At 40.8% G+C, this 18,413-nt stretch overlaps 1 protein-coding gene across 2 annotated transcripts in view; it reads right to left on the bottom strand.

The window, feature by feature from the left end:
- Positions 1–16,404, bottom strand: part of AKAP10 (A-kinase anchoring protein 10) — a 35,225-nt gene extending 18,821 nt beyond the window's left edge. Inside the window, exons 1-4 of one of the 2 annotated variants that reach the window (XM_065418105.1) lie at positions 16,199–16,404; positions 6,219–6,266; positions 3,749–3,931; positions 1,053–1,610 (exon numbers count right to left, since the gene is read on the bottom strand). In XM_065418105.1, the coding sequence (XP_065274177.1) occupies positions 1,053–1,610; positions 3,749–3,931; positions 6,219–6,266; positions 16,199–16,220 (811 nt within the window). In that variant the 5' untranslated portion in view covers positions 16,221–16,404. Of the gene's footprint in view, positions 1–1,052; positions 1,611–2,608; positions 3,268–3,748; positions 3,932–6,218; positions 6,267–16,198 lie in introns of those variants that run through there. The other variant, XM_065418106.1, reaches the window with a different exon arrangement.
- Positions 16,405–18,413: the final 2,009 nt, after the last annotated feature.

The raw sequence follows: 18,413 nt of genomic DNA, 5'->3' as shown, positions 1-18,413 counted from the left end.
GTTTGTTAGGGTATCAATGCTGAGAGTTCCTTTAGTGACTCAGTTAATAGAACACGAGGTGGTTTTCGAAGTGATCATTTAGCTTCGTCCCCCAACCCCTGCCCATCCACCTTTCCAACCCACAGACATTTTCTTTTCTCAGCGAAGCAGAATATCTGTTCTGTTACACCAGTCTAATCTCATTGACTTCAGTGGTCTGATGGAAGTACATGGTATACATCCCTGAATGTTCAGCAAAGGTCGTTTCCAAAGTAACCCATTAGTTCACAAATATTTTATGCTGCTGCAAATGCCATTGTTTTCTGTGGTACAGATACAATATTGTTAAAAAAGAGAAAGCATGCACCACTGCTAGTTCTCTGATAGGACAAAATGTTTCAAAGCAATTGCCCTTTTTACCCAGGCCCAGGAATGATTTTGCCCATAACCTTTTAGGGGTTCCACTTCACAGTGTCCATTGGTATTAATGTGACCAGAATTAACACATTAAACCTATCCCAATTGTAATAAGCCCACATCTTTTGTTTCTCTTTAGGGGAGTGTGTCCATTAAACTATCAATAGTTAGCATGTAGTCTTTAAAATGGAAATTGATAAGATCTAGAGCAACTGCAGATTCGTAAGAGTTTTCCTAGGATTTCAGGATAAGGGAAGCTGCTTGAGGTAGCTATTGTCAGAATCAGACATGAATCTAGCACAATTAGTCCTCTTAACATGATGATTCTTCATCTCTCCATTTATGCCTTCCCTTGGGAATAGGATTGCTTCTGCAAGAAAATCCACCTACATTGTAAAAAATCTGATTTAATGGGTCTACTTTGAGAATCCTAAAATTTGATTAAGGATTATGTAGCACCATTATGCTGAGCGATTATACTAGCAATAAATTAGCCATTTTCTTTGAAAAAATGTTACATATGTCAGTCAGGTGCACCCATACATTAGGAGTAAAATGTATTTTTAAAAAGGTTTTTATTTACTCTCCCACACTCCTCCACTTGCAGACAAGAGGCAGAGGAACTGGCCATGTAAGAGAACCACTGATGCACTTACTTTTCATTAGTTTTCCTGACAAGTCCTTTAGTGCAGAAGAGGGGCTGTTTCTGTTTGATACTGTAAGCTTGGAAGAGTCTTGCTGTTCGGCTGGAACAGAATGGGTCCCTGCCTCAGACTTCCCAAGACGAAGTATCCTGGCATTATTGCTATCGTGGCTTGACAGCAAGTGGTTCTGAATGTTGCCAATTCTATCATTCAGGTTTGTTGGTACTGTCTTGGTCATGAGCAGATGGACTGTGCTGGAATCCTCCAACCTCTCATCAAGCAATCCAGTTGGAGAAGATACTGTGGTTTCACGCTGTTTTACTGAGGGAGACACTGGCTCTGCCAATGAACTCTGTTTAACTGTGTTCAGGCTGTGTGCTCTTATGCGGGACCATGTTGTGGAGTGAAAGCTTTCAGCCTCTAACCAGAATTTAACCAAATGTTCCATTCTACGCAGTGCCATAAACTGGATAAAATAAGGTAGGGCAACACTGTCCTGCAGGACTTGTTCAAGGGTCTTTGAAAGGCTTGATTTGGTCTCTTGAGCCTGATAATTCAGACACGATCGGCCTAAAGAAAAAGCATCAGAGTTTACACAATATTCTACATTTTGAAATCTGATATACAATTACCAAAATGCAACTGGTAGAGAGAAAGAGAGGATTCTGAAGTATCCATACAAGTTTGGTGTAAAATGCATTTCCTACCCAACAAGTATTTGGAAAGTGGAAATGCCTACCATTTAAATATATATATATTATTTATATTTGATCAGTCCAGTAAAGTTCTCATCCTATTGTCAAAAAGACAGAAAAATTTGATTATTCAACCAATGTATCAAATATCTAGGCACAAAGAAGCCTTAAGCAACTAATCCTTACAGCCATTTGCTAATGCATGCCTAGATCATGTGAGGTGGGAGTGCGTGAAGACCAACCTACTCACACAGACTTTGCTTATTCCACTTTCTGCTACCTATGCTCTATACTTTCACATACTAAATCCATGACATTATAACTGCTACCTTAACTTCCCTCAAACTCTGAATGCATTTTAAAAAACTCTGAAGATAAGCCATAAGAATGCACTGATAACACTTTAGCAACATTGAACGCTCAAGCCTTCCTCTGCTCACAAGCTGCACCATCATCCATGAGTGAAATCAATCTGTGACAGTCAGTGGATGGTACAGTGAGCAGTGCCAAAAGGGCTTTTGAACAGCATGTTTGTTGAGCATTCCGATGTACAATGAGGAAGTTAAATATAAAAAACGCGTTTTCAGTAGTGGTTACTATTTCAAAAGTGTCTAGCCTACAAAATATTGGTAAATAGTCTATTGATTTGTTGGGTCAATCTAAATGGCATTTTGCCTGCTCTGTATAAACAGCTTGTGTGGTTCAGAGAGATCAACTATAAGAACTCTACAAGATTTACATTACTTAGCTTGGGCTTGTTTAGATTAAAATAAACAAAATAGACTTTATAATGGATGCCTTCTACCCTTTAGCAAACCTGGTTGTCCTTTCTGACCCAGAGGATGAGGCAGCTGGAATGCACAAGGCACACACCTTTCCTTCTGCACTCTCTGGCAGGGATACAGAGTAGGAGGAACACAGCCTTGGTCTCCTGTTCGGACTTCTCTCTACCATCCTTGTAGCCCGTTACCTAATCAGTTGGCAGGGGCTGCTGTTGTAATTCCAGGTAGGAGACACCACCTGGGCTTTTTAGTGTTTTTTTTTTTTTAATTCTCTCTTGCAGTAGGTGTTAGATTCCACCCTGCCAGCAGCTACACGAGGCACAACAAAAATGAGGGGGTCTCGGGAAGCTGGGGGCTAGTCCCTCATCAGCCTTCCAGTCAGTTTTGATTCTTCCCCCTTCAGTTACAGGCTGGTGACTACCAACATTGAGGATCTATGGCCCTAGAGAATGGCAAATTCAAGCCTCTATGTAAGACACCACAATGAGTACAATTTAAGAACCTAGGTATTTAAGCTTGTGACTACTCTGGGGTTAGCCCAATGAAATTTTCCAGTGTCTTAATAAAAAACAAACTGACACTGTCAGAGTAGCCTTAGAGGTCTAGTACAAAGGTACTGCATGCAGCACAAATGGCCACAACGTTTAGTTTGAAGAAAAAGAACGACTCAATTTTTTTTTTTTTTAAGTATAATCGGAATTCACCATAGCCAACCCAAAAATCCATTTATAGAGAGCCCATTGGTGATGAAAAGAGCTCTAAACGGAAAACAAAAAGTGAGAGATCAGAAATCTAATATTTACAGATGTACTAAGCTTAGAGATAAATTAACACATACCCATGGAGGAACCTGTAATGAAGGAACACAGGAGGGGCCACAGTGGAACAGACCCATAGCCCATCTAGTGTGCGATCCTCTTTGACAGTGCCATCAATAGTGTTTTATAGGAAGGTGCAAGACTTTCATAATATACTTTACTGTAAATAACTATAGGGCACGGCACATTTCTTTTTGATCCCAACTGGTAACAAGTATGCTTTATACTGAATGGATAGCCCATGTTATTTTACTCTTTGTAGTGTAACTTAGATACTATTCTTGCGTCTAATTTTCTTAACCTTACTATGCTACTTGCCTCAATGCTAACTTGTCCTAGTGGTCAGCACGTATAATATTCATAGGATATGAAAAGATATGGCTCACCTATATTAGAGAACAGCAAAGTCTTACCTAGGTCTCCAAAATGTGCAGCCTCCATGTGACTTGGCTGCTTCTTAAGAGCAGCTGTCCGACTGCTAGAAAAAGAGTCCATGTTGGCGGAGATGGCATTAATTGCCACATGGCTTGGTCCTGCAGCCTCCAGCAAGGCATGATTTCTAGTGCTTCTTTGAGGGGAATGTACTGGTATTGCAGCTGGAATCAAGACAACAATGATTAAAAGAAAAAAACTTGCAACCTTTTCTACACAGTATCCCATGCTAAGTACCATGAGATGAGTTACAGTGTTAGCTCACCTGCATCCTTATTACAACACCATTTGTAGTACAGCATGTCAGTCTCTGCTTAATAATCTGACCAGAGCAGGGGTACTAGAAATAAGTGGGTTCTCCATCCCAAAGATAAGATCACTTTAGCCCGTTTATAGTGTTGCCCATTCTCCTTTATCACATTTGTTCAGCAGATAATAAGGACTCTATGTTTAAGTTTACATTTAGATTTGATCTTGTTCACGTAATTATCAATTACCTGTTGAGGATTTGTGGTCTGTTTTCTATACTTTTAATCTATGGCTGTACGGTTTTGTTTTGCTAAATGAGCTATGTAGCGAATACAATCTAATCTACAACTCTGGGTAAGTATAGTCTCCCTCTCCACTTGTTTGAATGTACATGACTGAATAAACATGAACACAGGCCTGATTCTGGCAAGTAGTCACTGGAAATAATTTGTAAGATATGTGAAGGTTTTCCTTGAATTGAAATATTTGGTACTGAAATTCTGCTTGCTATTCTCCAAGAAGCCTTTGGTATGTATCGCAGACAGGAATGGGAAAACACATGTTCTTCCAAGCCTGTGGGAAGCAGCTAGTTGCTTGGCTGACCACAGCAATTGAAGATTACTTGCTGGAGGACACTGTGTAGAAAAAGAGACCCATCTGATAATGGTTTAACCTTTCTGATTTAGATTTAAGGCTCCTAGCTTTATTATAAGCAGAATTTAAGTTTAATAAACTCTAAGGATTAAATACCTATTCTAAAACTTCTAGATAGTGTTAAATCTCTAACCTCATATGATGCAGATCACTGAAGAGTGCTCTGCCAAACAAGGAAGCTGCTCCCATTTTGCTCAACATCTGCAGTTCTTGTTCTGTAATAAACTGAATTGTATTTGAAGTTTTATTTTACTTTACACAGTGGCCATGCCATAGCCTTTCCTTAGCAATCTGCTTGAACTAATAAGTAGTCATGACTAATAATTGCTAACTTGGTTAGGATCACTTTGCTTCTTGTACTGCTTCAAAGATAAAATCAACATGCTCAAAGATGCTTGTACACTTTTCTTAAAGCCCAGGTAACACTTTATAAAGTACTGAAATAAAATTATATTTGAGGCACATAAAAGCAGCTTAATTATTGTAGCTAGGGCCGGCTCTACTGTTTTTGCCGCCCCAAGCAGCGCGCCGAATTGCCGCCGCGAACGGCGGGGGCAGTCCGTGTGCCGTTAGGGCAGCACGCGCATTTCTGCAGCGGCGGCAATTTGGCGGCAGCTTCTGTCTTCAGCCGGAAGACAGAAGCCGCCGAATTGCCCCCGCGGGCAGCTGGACATAGAAGCCGCCGCCGCCGCCGCGGAAACGCGCGTGCCGCCCTAACAGCACACGGACTGCCCCTGCCGTCCACGGCGGCAATTCGGCGCGCTGCTTGGAGCGGCAAAAAACACACGGACTGCCGCCCCTTGCAGATTGCCACCCCAAGCACCTGCTTGGAATGTTGGTGCCTGGAGCCGGCCCTGATTGTAGCAATACTCAAGGGAAGCTGAACTAAAAAGTGAACATGTATAAAACTGAAAGAACTGACAAATTAGATGTATTGTTTTCCCATGGCTTAACAGAGCGTTACCAACAAATCAGGAAAATTTTCTACATTAAGTCATGTAACGACTACAAAATTTCTATACTATTTAGTGTAGTATTAAGGTAGCTGCTCTTTCTGAAAAAGATTTGGATCTCCACTCCACTGGTGTAAGTCTGAAGGCACTCCTGACTTCAACTGAGTTACTCCATATTTACATTAGTAAAAGCAAATTCAGAACCTAGCCTCCTGTTCTGTAAGTTAGGCAATGCAAAGTCACATTATCAAAATTGCAAAATAAATTACATACCAGAAAAAGCTCCCAAAAACCTCAGAAAGCAAACTACTGCAGATAAGGAATAATCACTATTTGCAAGGTGATAATTTGGGAATAAAACCCAAGAAAGAATTAATAACTTTCCATGCATCCGGATGTGGTAAGATGATAGTTATCAGGAAAGATTAGTTTTCAATTTACTATAGGCCACCTGGAGACAGATTAACTATTTACTTTTTTTAGTACAGGGTGTGCTCCTCTTCAGTGATAAGGAAATGAACAACTGGTTACAAAAATATGGCAGTGTTGTGGATCTTACGGTCTTTCCATAGAGTTCAGTAAATCTTGAGCTTACTTTTAATTGCTTTTACATCTGTGGTCTTCTCTTGTTCTTTGCCTTTCACTGTAAAATATAAAGGAAGGAATAAAAAGCTATTTCAGGTTTGTGATGGCATGGACTGTTGAAGGAGAATATAAAAATCTCAAACTCAGGACTTGGTGGGTAATGAAAGTAGCAAATAAGCACCTTTTTGTTTTAAAATATATTTGCTATTTTCAACTCTACACATACATCCAGTAGCTGGATGGGGATGTTAAGCTTTTTATACAAAACCTGGTCATTCATTCTTAAGGATTAAATTTCACAAAAATTAAAAGATTTGTATTAATACAAACATCCCGCAAAGCTCGTGTATTATGTAATTTAAACCAATTTAGGCAACCTACAAGATTGGTTATCTGATTTCTTATTTAAAATAAATTCAAAATGTAAACTGTTTTCAAAACAAAATTAAAGGATGAACTAGTTGCATTTTAAAACAAAATATTGGCAGATGTTTTCAGTGAACCACACACAGCACACAATTTTGGAAAAATTATATCCCCACAGTATTATCTGAATACCAGTAGTGTGCCCAGTGCTGTATAGACATAAATGGAGCTTGTCCTTGCCCCTGACTTTACACAGCAGTAGGCGATATAGAAATTTACAATAAGTATAATTCTGACACAAACAATATTGATCAAATATAAATAATACAATGGTTGACTGAACTTGAAGCACAACAGATGTAAAGGAAAAATGTGGAAGTTTTTAGGAAGAATCTGAAAGAAGAGAACGAGGAAGCCCCAACATAAGGAACAGTATAGAACAAAGCATAAAGACTGAAGGAGGACATAAAGAAGATGACTGAAAAAATAATAAATTTATCAGTGATAATCAAAAAAAGTACACTGGCATGTGTAAAAGGAAAGTCTAATCTCATAATACAGAAGTGCGGGGGGGAAATGGTATTATCCTAAAATAGTAACCTAATACAACCAAATAAACTGTTCTATGTAGCATTATGACAGGTGTTTTTGGACGCAGCTTGATTCTTTGTCAAAGTAAGACACATACATGTCTACCTACTTACCAGTCCATTCACAGCAAAACTAAAACCAGCAAACATTTCCATTGGCTAAGAAATCAAGTAATATGCTCAATTACCGAGGGACAATCTACACTCATTCCTATATTTGCTTTCTACAACCAACTCTGTATAACTTTTCATGAGTGATGTACCCGAGTATTCGGATTCACCTTAATTTGGGTTATTGCTGATTAAGCATTATATGTATTTTATGACTTTAAAAACAAACTTTGTATTTGTGGATAATCTAAACACTATACCCAGATGTGCAGACACTCTTTTCTTAACCTGTATATTATATAATTTAACATTAGCTTTAATAAATTTTTTAAATTTGGATTTTCGTTTGCTTCAGCAATGAACAGGTGCAGATTACTTCTGTCTATCTACACTTACACTAGTGACTACATTAGATCATGTAAAATCGATTTCATCTGAGATATTTATGATGACTCAAGTTTTAATTCATTACAGATTTTCAAGTTTGGCCAATTCTGCATTAGGACCCAGGACCTCTAATGACCCTAAAGGACTTTTATCAGATCAAGTCCCTAAACTGTATATACTTAAATTAGTGAGAGAGTGGGACCCACTTGTCTAAAACTTCAAGGTTTTGAGAATTATTCCAACTCCTGACACCTGCACTCCCTGACCTCAAAAAATATAAATTTAGAAGATGTAACTTTCAATGACAAAAGGCAGTATGTTCATGACTCCCAAAAACTCTATCATTACATATCCTGGAGAGCAAAAGAGGGCTTATTTATGGACGATTTATATTTAGATTCAAACAACTGGGACACAAATAATAACAGAAGCCTCGATACTGAACATTAGACCACAGAGGAGTTAAATATATATATATATATATATATATATATATATATATATATATATATATATATTTATATATATATAAAATGTCTAAGATCATTAGTAAATTGACTAAATAGATCACAATTTCACAAGTATATCTGCACTTTTCTTGCTGTGTCATGTTATGTATCTTGCTGTACATTTGCAAATATAGAATCTTACCAGGGACCAGAGATAAAAAGGTAATTTAGCAAGCCAAAAGTCTTACATATTAACAAAGTGCACTGTGTTTGAGCAATGGCTTGCACCATAGAAGACAGCAAAAAAAGGGCAATGTGCCACAGCCTATTTGCTCCAAGATGCATTTCTGCTTGACATGTTTTCTTTCAACTGGTAGCTTTAAAGGCCTGTCCTCAAAACAGTCTCTGACCAATTTACTAGGCAGAAGGTGCTATTGAGCTTTGGCATGGTAGTTGCAACTTCCAGCATTCCCAAGATCAAGCACGTTGCGCCACTGCAAAAAACACAAGTAGTAATTACTTACGCTTTGTGCATGCATCCCATTCACAAACTCTGCATGCTACACATGTTGCACAAGAGGAAAATTCACAAGCTCTTACGCAAAAATAATCTCAAAGTTAGTTGTGGTGGTAACAGTGTAAAACGGGTGCATGCAAGAATTCCATTCTTCAGTCCTTTGTGGCCCTATTCAGCAAGGGACCCCATCAATTAAGAATGGCAAACCTGAGTCTCCCTTCCCACTGTTGAGGAACAAGAAACATTTCACAGAGGAACAATACCAAGAACATGATTGTTGTTAGATTTCTGAACAGCAATCTTAACAGAATTATTTGGTTACTAAGGCTATATTTGATCTCTTTAGTAAAGCAAAAGAGGTCAATCTACCAGCAGAGACGGAACCACTTATGACTGAAATGAAAGCCTCTCATGCCAAAGGCAGAAAGACCTGCATTTTACACTACTGTAAGGACCCTGTGCATTTGCTAAGATATGTTAGAGCTCTGATGATTATATTTAAGCATCCACGTAGGGGGCCATATCCTGCCACTGATGTATAGACAGAGATCACCACTACCTTTTAATTTTTAAGCTTAACCAAGAAAACAAACAAACAGAAAGTGATGACTTGAGTTTATTTAGATGGAATGAATAATTTACCCCCCTCTCGATTATGGTGATTTAAAAAAAAAAACAACCAAATACTAGAAACTTAGTGCATCTTCACTTAAGAGACCATCACCAATTTTAATTTGGCCCCTGCATCCATACATGGGACAATGGCATTGTCCTAGGAAGGGTGATCACTATCTGCAGAATACAAAAACCCTAGATGAAGAAAAGGAACCTGTATTCTGCTTCACCTACAGCACATGCAAGGTCAGCTTCCTCATCTATTCAAGTCATTTCTTCACATATTTACTTCCTGCAGTTTGCATTACTGCCCAAAAGAGTATTCAGTTTCTAACAACACAGTACTGTTAATTGAAGCGTATGGCAAATTTGTGGGAATTCAGAGACCTCACAGAGCACCGGATGTGAAGCTCAAACATGTCTCCTCCTCCCCATGCCCTGACATAACTCAGGGATAGTATTATCTAAATAATCTAACATTTGGATATTTGCACATCCATCACCTGCAGCCTTATTACAAACTTGACTTATCAGCATAGTTAAGATATATATGCTTTAATTGTGGTGGATGACAGGTTTGACAGATGCTTTCTATCAAGCGGTGAACTTTGTATAGATGATTCCTAAGTAATTGGTGTGGTTAGCTAGAAAAAAAGATTGGTTTAAATCTAGGTGGTACAATTTCTAGTATATATTAGCATTCTACCATGGAATTTAAAACATGCTTTGGTATTTATGGTGAACATTTTAGGTTGTATGCTGTTTGGGGCAGGAACTGTCTCTCTATGTGTGCAAAATGCCTACAAGGGGCAGGAACTGTCTCTCTATGTTTGCAAAGTGCCTACAAAATAAGTACTATAGGGAGATATCTTAGTCGAAAAAAATCTGCATCTTATGGCTGTAAAAAAAATATTTTTGTCAATTAAAAAAAAAAAAACCCTAAAGATCAATTAGGCAAAAAATGAAGTCACCAAAATATTTAGGACTCAGAGTTAAAAATGAAAGTGATATTGAAAACATGCTTGTAACTTCCAGTTACATCTAAATAAATATTTAAGTGCATAAGCTACCAGTGAAAACTTCTTTGGCCTCTACAGGCTGAAAAGATTACTTACAAATAGCTCATTCATGGAACTCTGGCCTTGAAAATCTTCCAAGTACAATCTATACAAATTATAACTACTAGAATCAAGTCTTTACATTGCAAAATATGAGCACATTTTAAAAAAGCTCTTACCCCAATTGAAATATTTTAAATATTTTAGAGCGGCATTTCAATCTCCAGTTATATAATTGTTCTGCACAATAGTCAATGCAGCATCATCAGTCTGACAGCCATTAGAATGGGAAGTATAAATGATGCAGACCCATGAATTGGCAACTCAGCATTTTACATTTATACTAGAGGTTAGCACTTTCATTTTGGAATAGAGTAATTCAAACCTTGATTAAGCAACTTGGGATTCTTGTTTTCCACTTTTTTTTATGTAGACCCTCAATTTATACATGACTGTAGACATTAAAATATTTAAGATGACTAGGTTTTACATAGATTATTGAACATTATTGTCCAGATGAAAATTGTCTGGGAAAATCAGCACATATCCCTTCTAGCTCAGTAATATTTAACAAATGTAATTTGTTACACTGCATCAGAATAGCATCATTCTCAATACCTGATCCATCAAGTCCAGTCTCAGCTACCTTTAGTGACAGCGATTACTCAGTTTCCCTCGTCTTCCATTGTCTAATTGCTTTAGCTAAAGACTGTTAATTGTTCTTTCATGCCAACTTCTCTGTAAAGATAAGTTGTTACTCTTTAACTAGTTATTACCTTACTACCTGTAATATGACGTAGTTCAAATTGTCACCTTCTACTTAAGTGGCAACATGGGATGCTTAAGTATTCTAGTATCACTGTCAGCAGCAAGCAGAACAAATTTACAAAGCAATAGTTATAGATATAGGAATGATAGTACATGCATATAGGCTACATTTCAAGGAGTAAAATATCACTACATGAATTCTGCTTTCACCCTGCTGCAGCCAATCTAGGTGGTGTCATACCATGCGCTTGAAGCCAATTCTGAACAACAACAATAGCCATGTACATTAGGGGTTATAGGTCTGATTGAAAATGAAGGCTGCCAGTGGAAATTCTGAGGACTAAGAGGCAGGCTGAGGTGCAGCCTTCCATACAAGGTCTAAGAATGTTAATATATTTAGTGAGAAAAATCAGTTTGCCAAGAAGGATGAGCAAATGTAAGCTGTCTTGTATCATTTTATATGTGCATCAGTTAACCCTTCTTCTTACATCATGGCAGGACTGTTTATATTATTTCTAAGATAATAGATGGTGTGTAATTTGGCCTTGAATATCCTCACTAATGAGCATTTCCTAACCTTCTATAACCTCCTTTGGCTGCTGGGTCAGATGCCTAACAAATCTTATAGTTACTTTTTTTCCTTCTACTATTCAACCCTAAACTTCCCTAGCCCGTTGCCTTACGGCCCATCTTCATCAACTAAAGATGTAGTTTATTATTTCCCCATGTATAAGCTCTCTAGATATTTATAGACAGTTCTCTCCCTCCTCAGTTTTCACCAAATACACCCCGTTCTCTTCATCTTTCCCAACTTAGTCCCTTATAAAAATACTATAGCAATTTGCTCCAACTATACTGATTTTGGACAGAGTACTTTGGCTTTCAAATGAGGATGTTGGGGGTTATTCAAAACCTTTTATTTGTTTTCTCCAACACCTCCAATTTACACCTTCCCTAAAATGCAGTATCCAAAACTGAAAGCAGCTCTCTCAGGCCTAATCAGTTCTCAGGGCAGCAGACCAACAATCTTCCTTGTGTTATATGTAAGGCTACGTTTTTACTCACGGGTATTTTTTAGTAAAAGACATGGACACGTCACGGGCAGTAAACAAAAATTCAAGGCCCATGATCTGTCCATGACTTGTACTATATACCCCTGACTAAATCTTGGGGGATGGTCAGGGGTGCCGCAGGTGCTTGGGGCGGGGCCCAGGGGAAGCTGTGGGTGCTCGGGGCTGGTGCTGGGGGGAGACACCTGCTGGTGCAGATGGGGTGAGGGGGGGTTGGCGGGGCTGGCAGGCTCCTTGCGGCTCCCTGGAAGTGGCGACATGTCCCTCCCTCAGCTCCTAGCTCCGTGCGCTGCCCCCACCCCAAGCGCCGGCTCCACAGCTCCCACTGGCCAGGAACCACAGCCAATGGGAGCTGTGGGGGCAGTACCTGCGGGCAGAAGCAGTACGCAGAGCTAGGAGCTGAGGGAGGGACATGTCACCGCTTCTGGGGGAGTCCCCCAAGGTAAGAACCACCCAGAGCCCTCACTCCCTCCTGCGCCCCAACACCCTCCCACACCCAAACTCCTGCTGCTGGGGGGGACAGAGGGCAGGAGTCCGAGCCCCGGGCCAGCCACAGCGGCTGCTGAAGTTGCGGTGGTCCCGGAAAGTCACACAATCTGTGACTTCCGTGACAAACTCACAGCCTTAGTTATATGATATTTCTATTAATGCAACCTAGAAGAACTGGGTTTTGTTTGCAATAATGTTGCACTATCACATCTAGTTTCAGCCACTTCTGCTAAAACCAATAATCTCAGATCCCTTTAGTCATAGTACTATCAAAATCAGTATCCCTCTATTTTACATTTGACTATTCCTTCCTATAAGAATCTCTTTGCATTTGTCTTTGATGGATTTCACTTTGTTTCCATACCAGTTTATCAAGACAGAGTACCTGTTCCACAATTCACTTTATTATCTACTCTGGGGAAGGTTCTTTCATACAAGAGCCTACATAAAAATAACTGCATACAAAAATACTTCAGTGTACAGAGTTGAAGAACATTTTGTATCTGACCATTAGTTCACAGCTGGATCTATATTAGGATTTCATGCTGCTGCCCATCACTATGGTATCTGAGCACCTTCCACGTAATAATTGATGACAACAGCAAAGTCTGTGGTGGACTTCATGGCATCCCTGGAACTTCTCCCATGAAAAGTGGGGGGTTAAAACTGTTTTTCCAGGACTACTGCACTAATCCCCACACATAAGAGAATTAGTGCTGCTACTTTGGCCTTGAAATCTTGTAATAACGTGTAAAGTACTTCCAGTCATATGTGAAAAATATGAGCCTGGCCAATGAACACTGCTATCTAAACTTATAAAATCTTCTCACTCTCCCAAAACAAAAAAATGCAGTTTGGATCCATTTTTCCGTAACAAGACACTTTACAAGAGACTCATATCAGCCACTTAATTGTTGTAGAAGCTCTTGAAGGAATGATAGTTTTATTACTTGAACTACAGTATTATCACAGGTTGACAAGATTGATTTTTACACAGACTGCCTAACACACAATAAAACACCTGGATTACCCTTCAAATGTGGAAGTGATTTCCATTTAAAAAAACATTGAGCCTGTGCAAATTAGAGGTGTTGTTATACAACATTCATTTTCTAATGATTCAGACCACTAATACCAACAGGATTATTTTATTTTCAAGGAACAAGGAAGTAGTAAGACTATAAAATCGACTTGAAAAATGTCAAACATATTTGGCTTTAAAATCTTATATTTTAAGTCATATTGTTACCTTCTGTCTATTAGCCATTTTCAGTTATTATCCAGATACCCCCATTTTCTGTGTCAGATACTGGACACACTTACTGACTAATCAACCATAATCGGAAGAATAGTTAAACATGGAAAATTCTGCTGATTGAAAAATAGCCTGTTATAGAAAGCTGTTGAACACCAAGAATTCTAGGAAGTACCTACTGCGCTCCCATAGGACTTGAGAGTTCTTGGCAGCTTTCAGGATCAGACTTTAGTCCCCAAACACTAATAGCATGCTGAAAATATTTTTCCCCAATCAAAATGTAAGCACCTCTGATTGTATATTTTGAACTGAAAGTACAAGAGACTTACTCCAGGTAAAAGTAAGGTTCTACTATTTGTCTTAAAGGGATTCATCTTTTGTAAATGAAAATATATAGAATAGCTCAAACTGTAAAACCCAGAATGCAGGTCATTTATTTCAAGTAATGAAAATAATGGTTAGTTTCTTTACCTCATTTTCTTAACACAGGAAGGTTTAGTTACATTTCTTGGGGGATGTAACTTCTCTAGAGATTGATTATGAACTGAGGAATTTAGCACCCATATGTTAAAAAAACAAAACACCCTCTATGTTTCAACTGACTGCTTTTAGACCAATTCAGCAACAAAATCTAAACCAGCTGTTCTCAAACTGTGGGTCGGGACCACAAAGTGGGTCGGGACCTGTTTTAATGGGGTCGACAGGGCTGGCTTGGACTTGCTGGGGCCCGGAGCCAAAGCCCAAGGGCTTCAGCACTGGGCAGCAAGGGTCGAGGTTACACCCCGCCAGTCTTGGCCTAAAGCCCTTGGCCTTCCACCTTGGCCCCCACACCCAGGGTGGTGGGGCTTGGGCTTTGGCCCTCCCACCCAGTGCAGCAGGGCTCAGGCTTGGGTTCCCCCACCTGGGGTCATGTAGTAATTTTTGTTGTCAGAAGGGGGTCACAGTGCAATGAAGTTTGAGAAACCCTGATCTAAACCATTAACTCAATGATTACTCATACTCATTGCACAAAAATAGGAATCAGGAAAATAGGATTCTTAAAATATTAATATCTTGAGTTATGCTACGTAACTTATGTATAATAAGCTCGTTGGGGCAAGGACTGTATCATCTGTGCTTTTGTCCAGCATTTAGCACAATGGGTGCTTGGGGCTTTAGGATACTATCACAATACAAATAGCTAATACGCTGTGTTTTACTATATCATGCAAGTGTTATTTTAATTTGGTAACATTTAACAAGATGGAGTGGATTAATGCAAAATTTTATTTGTATTAGTCTACCTAACAAGGAAACAAGAAGTATGCAACATGTAATAGTTATCTTTTTTACAGCTGTTAAACCATGCTTTCCTTAAGAAAATGCAAACTCTGACCTTGCTAGTTACAACTATTCTGAGAACCACCCCAGTGAATGAAGCTGCTAGCTGCATCACCAAGGTTTAAAACCAGGATCTATTTCAAAATACGCTTAGATTTCCTGAGGTCACAGCAAGATCCTTGTTACAAGGCAAGGAGAAACTGCAGCAGACATCTCACTCTGAGATGCAGCAGCCAGGATAAAACAAAGGAGTTTAAACCCATCATAACACCCCAACCCATGCCTTTTTTTTTATTTTGGTGGGGTGGAGGGTGGGAAGGAGTCAGGGTTATTTACTGAAAGCAGAGCTGACAGATCCCACTCATTTGGAGCAAGATTCAGTCATTTCAGATTATTTTTTAAACTCCCTTGTTTGAGGATTGTTTGCACTGCATGCTTCAATAAAATGCTTAATAGTTTTGAAGTCTTCATCACAGACATCATCATCATATCTTGGACATCCCTGGAAACACGGAAGGGGAAGCACTTATTGACAGCAGAGAAGGGGAGAGAAAATGAGTGTCCAGAGGGGAAAGAATGTGCAGACCCCTGGCAGGCTGGCTCTCTGGGAGAAGGGAAGGGAGGCTCCTACAATCCCCTGTCCAAGGTCCTGCCTCCTCCTCTGTACCCCAGAGGGCAAAAAGCCCTGGGTCCCACACCTCAGCCTCTCTACGTGCCCCGAAGAAAGAGCAGTTCCCTCCCTGTCACCTACAGCCGCCCATATCGCCAGGCCTCCTGCCCCCCATGTTCCCGCCCCCTACCGTTCCCTCTCCTCAGGCCTCCTGCCCCTCAATGTTCCCGCCCCACCGCCATGCCAGTCCCTTCCCCTCCCCTCCTGCCCCCATGTTATGTTGCCTCCCCGTTCTCCCTCCTCAGGCCTGCTGCCCCGCCTTCCCCGCAGCCTCCACCCCCATGGCCCTGCCAGCCCTGCTGCCCCGGGGCGGCGGCCCCCTCACCTTTCCGCCTGAAGAAGGACATGGTGCCGGGGCGGGGAAGGGGGGAGAGCAGCGGGCCGGGCTCCCTATGAATGAGACTCCTTCCTCCTCCTGCCGGCTCCTCTCCCTCCGCCTCTTCCTCCCGCGGAGCAGCCAGCAGCCGCCATATTGTCAACAACCGCCACCGCCAAGCTCCCTCTTCCGGGGAGAACGGAGGAGAGAGGAGAGCGGAGCTCGTGAGGCATCACGGGAAACAGCGGCGCGGCAATACCCGGGGCCTCTTGCCTTCCCCCAAGATGGCTGCCTGGGCGTCAGGCCGCCATGCTAAGTACGGGAAGCCCTCTTAGATAAGGGCAAAGGGACCCAGAGCCGGTAGCCATGTTTGATAATGGCAAAATGCCCCCAGGGCAGGCAGCCATTTTGGATAAGGGCAGAAGGCGCCAGAGAGAGTTAGGCCCAGTCAGCCATCTTGGATAAGGGCAAACGGCGCCAGAGAGAGTTAGGCCCAGTCAGCCATCTTGGATAAGGGCAAGAAGCCCCAGACACGGGAAATTGGGGCTTAGGCCTCACGTACAAGGCTGGGGGCGGAGAAGGAAAATGTCAGTTTCTGCTGTGGGGCTAACTCCGCCTTTATGATGTAGCATTTGCCTGGCTGTGGTGTGATGCCATCAGGCTTTGATGTAACAGCATCATGCTGCGTCAAGGTGTCCTGGTGCCATGATGTAATGTCCCATTCGGTCAAAATGTCATCATGCTGAGATGTGATGTCATCGCACTGTATTATAACAGCATCACCTGGTCTCAAAACACCACTGACACGGGCCATGGTGCCATGTCAACACATCATCACGGCATGTAGGGTTGCCAATTGTGGTTGGACATATTCCTGGAGGTTTCATCACATGACATAATCTTTAATTAAAGATAAATCTGTATATCCTGGAGACTCCAGGACAATCCTGGAGGGCTGGCAACCCTACTGCCATGTGCCGTCACAATGGATCAAATCCTTGTTCTTGCCACACTACACCATCACACTGAAGTAGAGTCATTGTGGCACTCACAGTGCTTCCATGCTGTGTCAAAATGTCATCAGAGCACAACGTGGCTTCATCATTTTGTCTCAAAACACCCATATACTGGTGTTGTATAGCCAGCAAGAGTTCCTACCCTACCTAGTCTTAGCCAGAACTTAGAGATACTTTGACTTGTGACATTAGGCCACACAGACTGTGTCAGTTAGTAAGGGTTCACCTGTCTCCAGAACCCTCTTTAAATAAATAATTTTTTTTTTTTTTTTTTTTTAATTAATGGAGATATCCTATCTCCTAGAACTGGAAGGAACCTTGAAAGGTCATTGAGTCCAGCCCCCTACCTTCACTAGCAGGACCAAGTACTGATTTTGCCCCAGATCCCTAAGTGGCCCCCTCAAGGATTGAACTCACAACCCTGGGTTTAGCAGGCCAATGCTCAAACCACTGAGCTATTCCTCCCCCCTCTTTGTATTCAGACAAGCAAATCTTATTTCTTCTCTACCACAAAGGACATTCGCGTTACGACACAACATTGCCATGATTATTTCTAAAGAGCTGTATAGGTACCAAGTCCTTTACAAACAGTTGAGACAACAGAATGAAATTCTCTGCCCTGAGAAGTATAGAATCTAATTCTGACCACACGCGAACATAAAAATTGCCATTCTGGATCAAATCAATTGTCCATCTAGCTCAACAGATTCTTTCTGATAGTGGCTTGTATCAGTTGCTTCAGAGGAAAGTGTAAAACCCCCATAATGGACAATTATGGAATAGCCTGCCTCTGGATAAGATTCTGCCAAGCCCCAATGTAGGTGTAATAGTAGCTTCTGGATTCAGTTGATGCTAACATCTTTCACCGAGATTGCTACACTATCCTTGCAAAGTACCCATCCTGCAAAGACATACAGCATGTACTTAGTTTAACACACTACGAGTAGTCCCATTTAGTCTAATGAGACTATTTGCAGTGCAAAGAGTTAAGCACTATCTATGTGTTAGCAGGATTGCGGCCCAAGGTCTTACATCGTAACAAACCCTGAGGGTCAGTAGTCACTGGCTACAGTGGATACTATTGCATCTGGCTTATGACCTGAAGTAGAATGTTTTTATTCAATGCAATACACATATTGCAACACAAATAAAGTTTGCAGGCTCAAATGTCCATTTTGGACATGGGAAAATCCTTAAGTAGAAGTTTG

Source organism: Emys orbicularis, chromosome 17 (genome assembly GCF_028017835.1).
Source record: "Emys orbicularis isolate rEmyOrb1 chromosome 17, rEmyOrb1.hap1, whole genome shotgun sequence".
NCBI classification, from domain to species: domain Eukaryota; kingdom Metazoa; phylum Chordata; order Testudines; family Emydidae; genus Emys; species Emys orbicularis.
The sequence above is the reverse complement of the archived record's forward strand: the minus strand, read 5'-3'. Positions and strand labels throughout refer to the sequence as shown.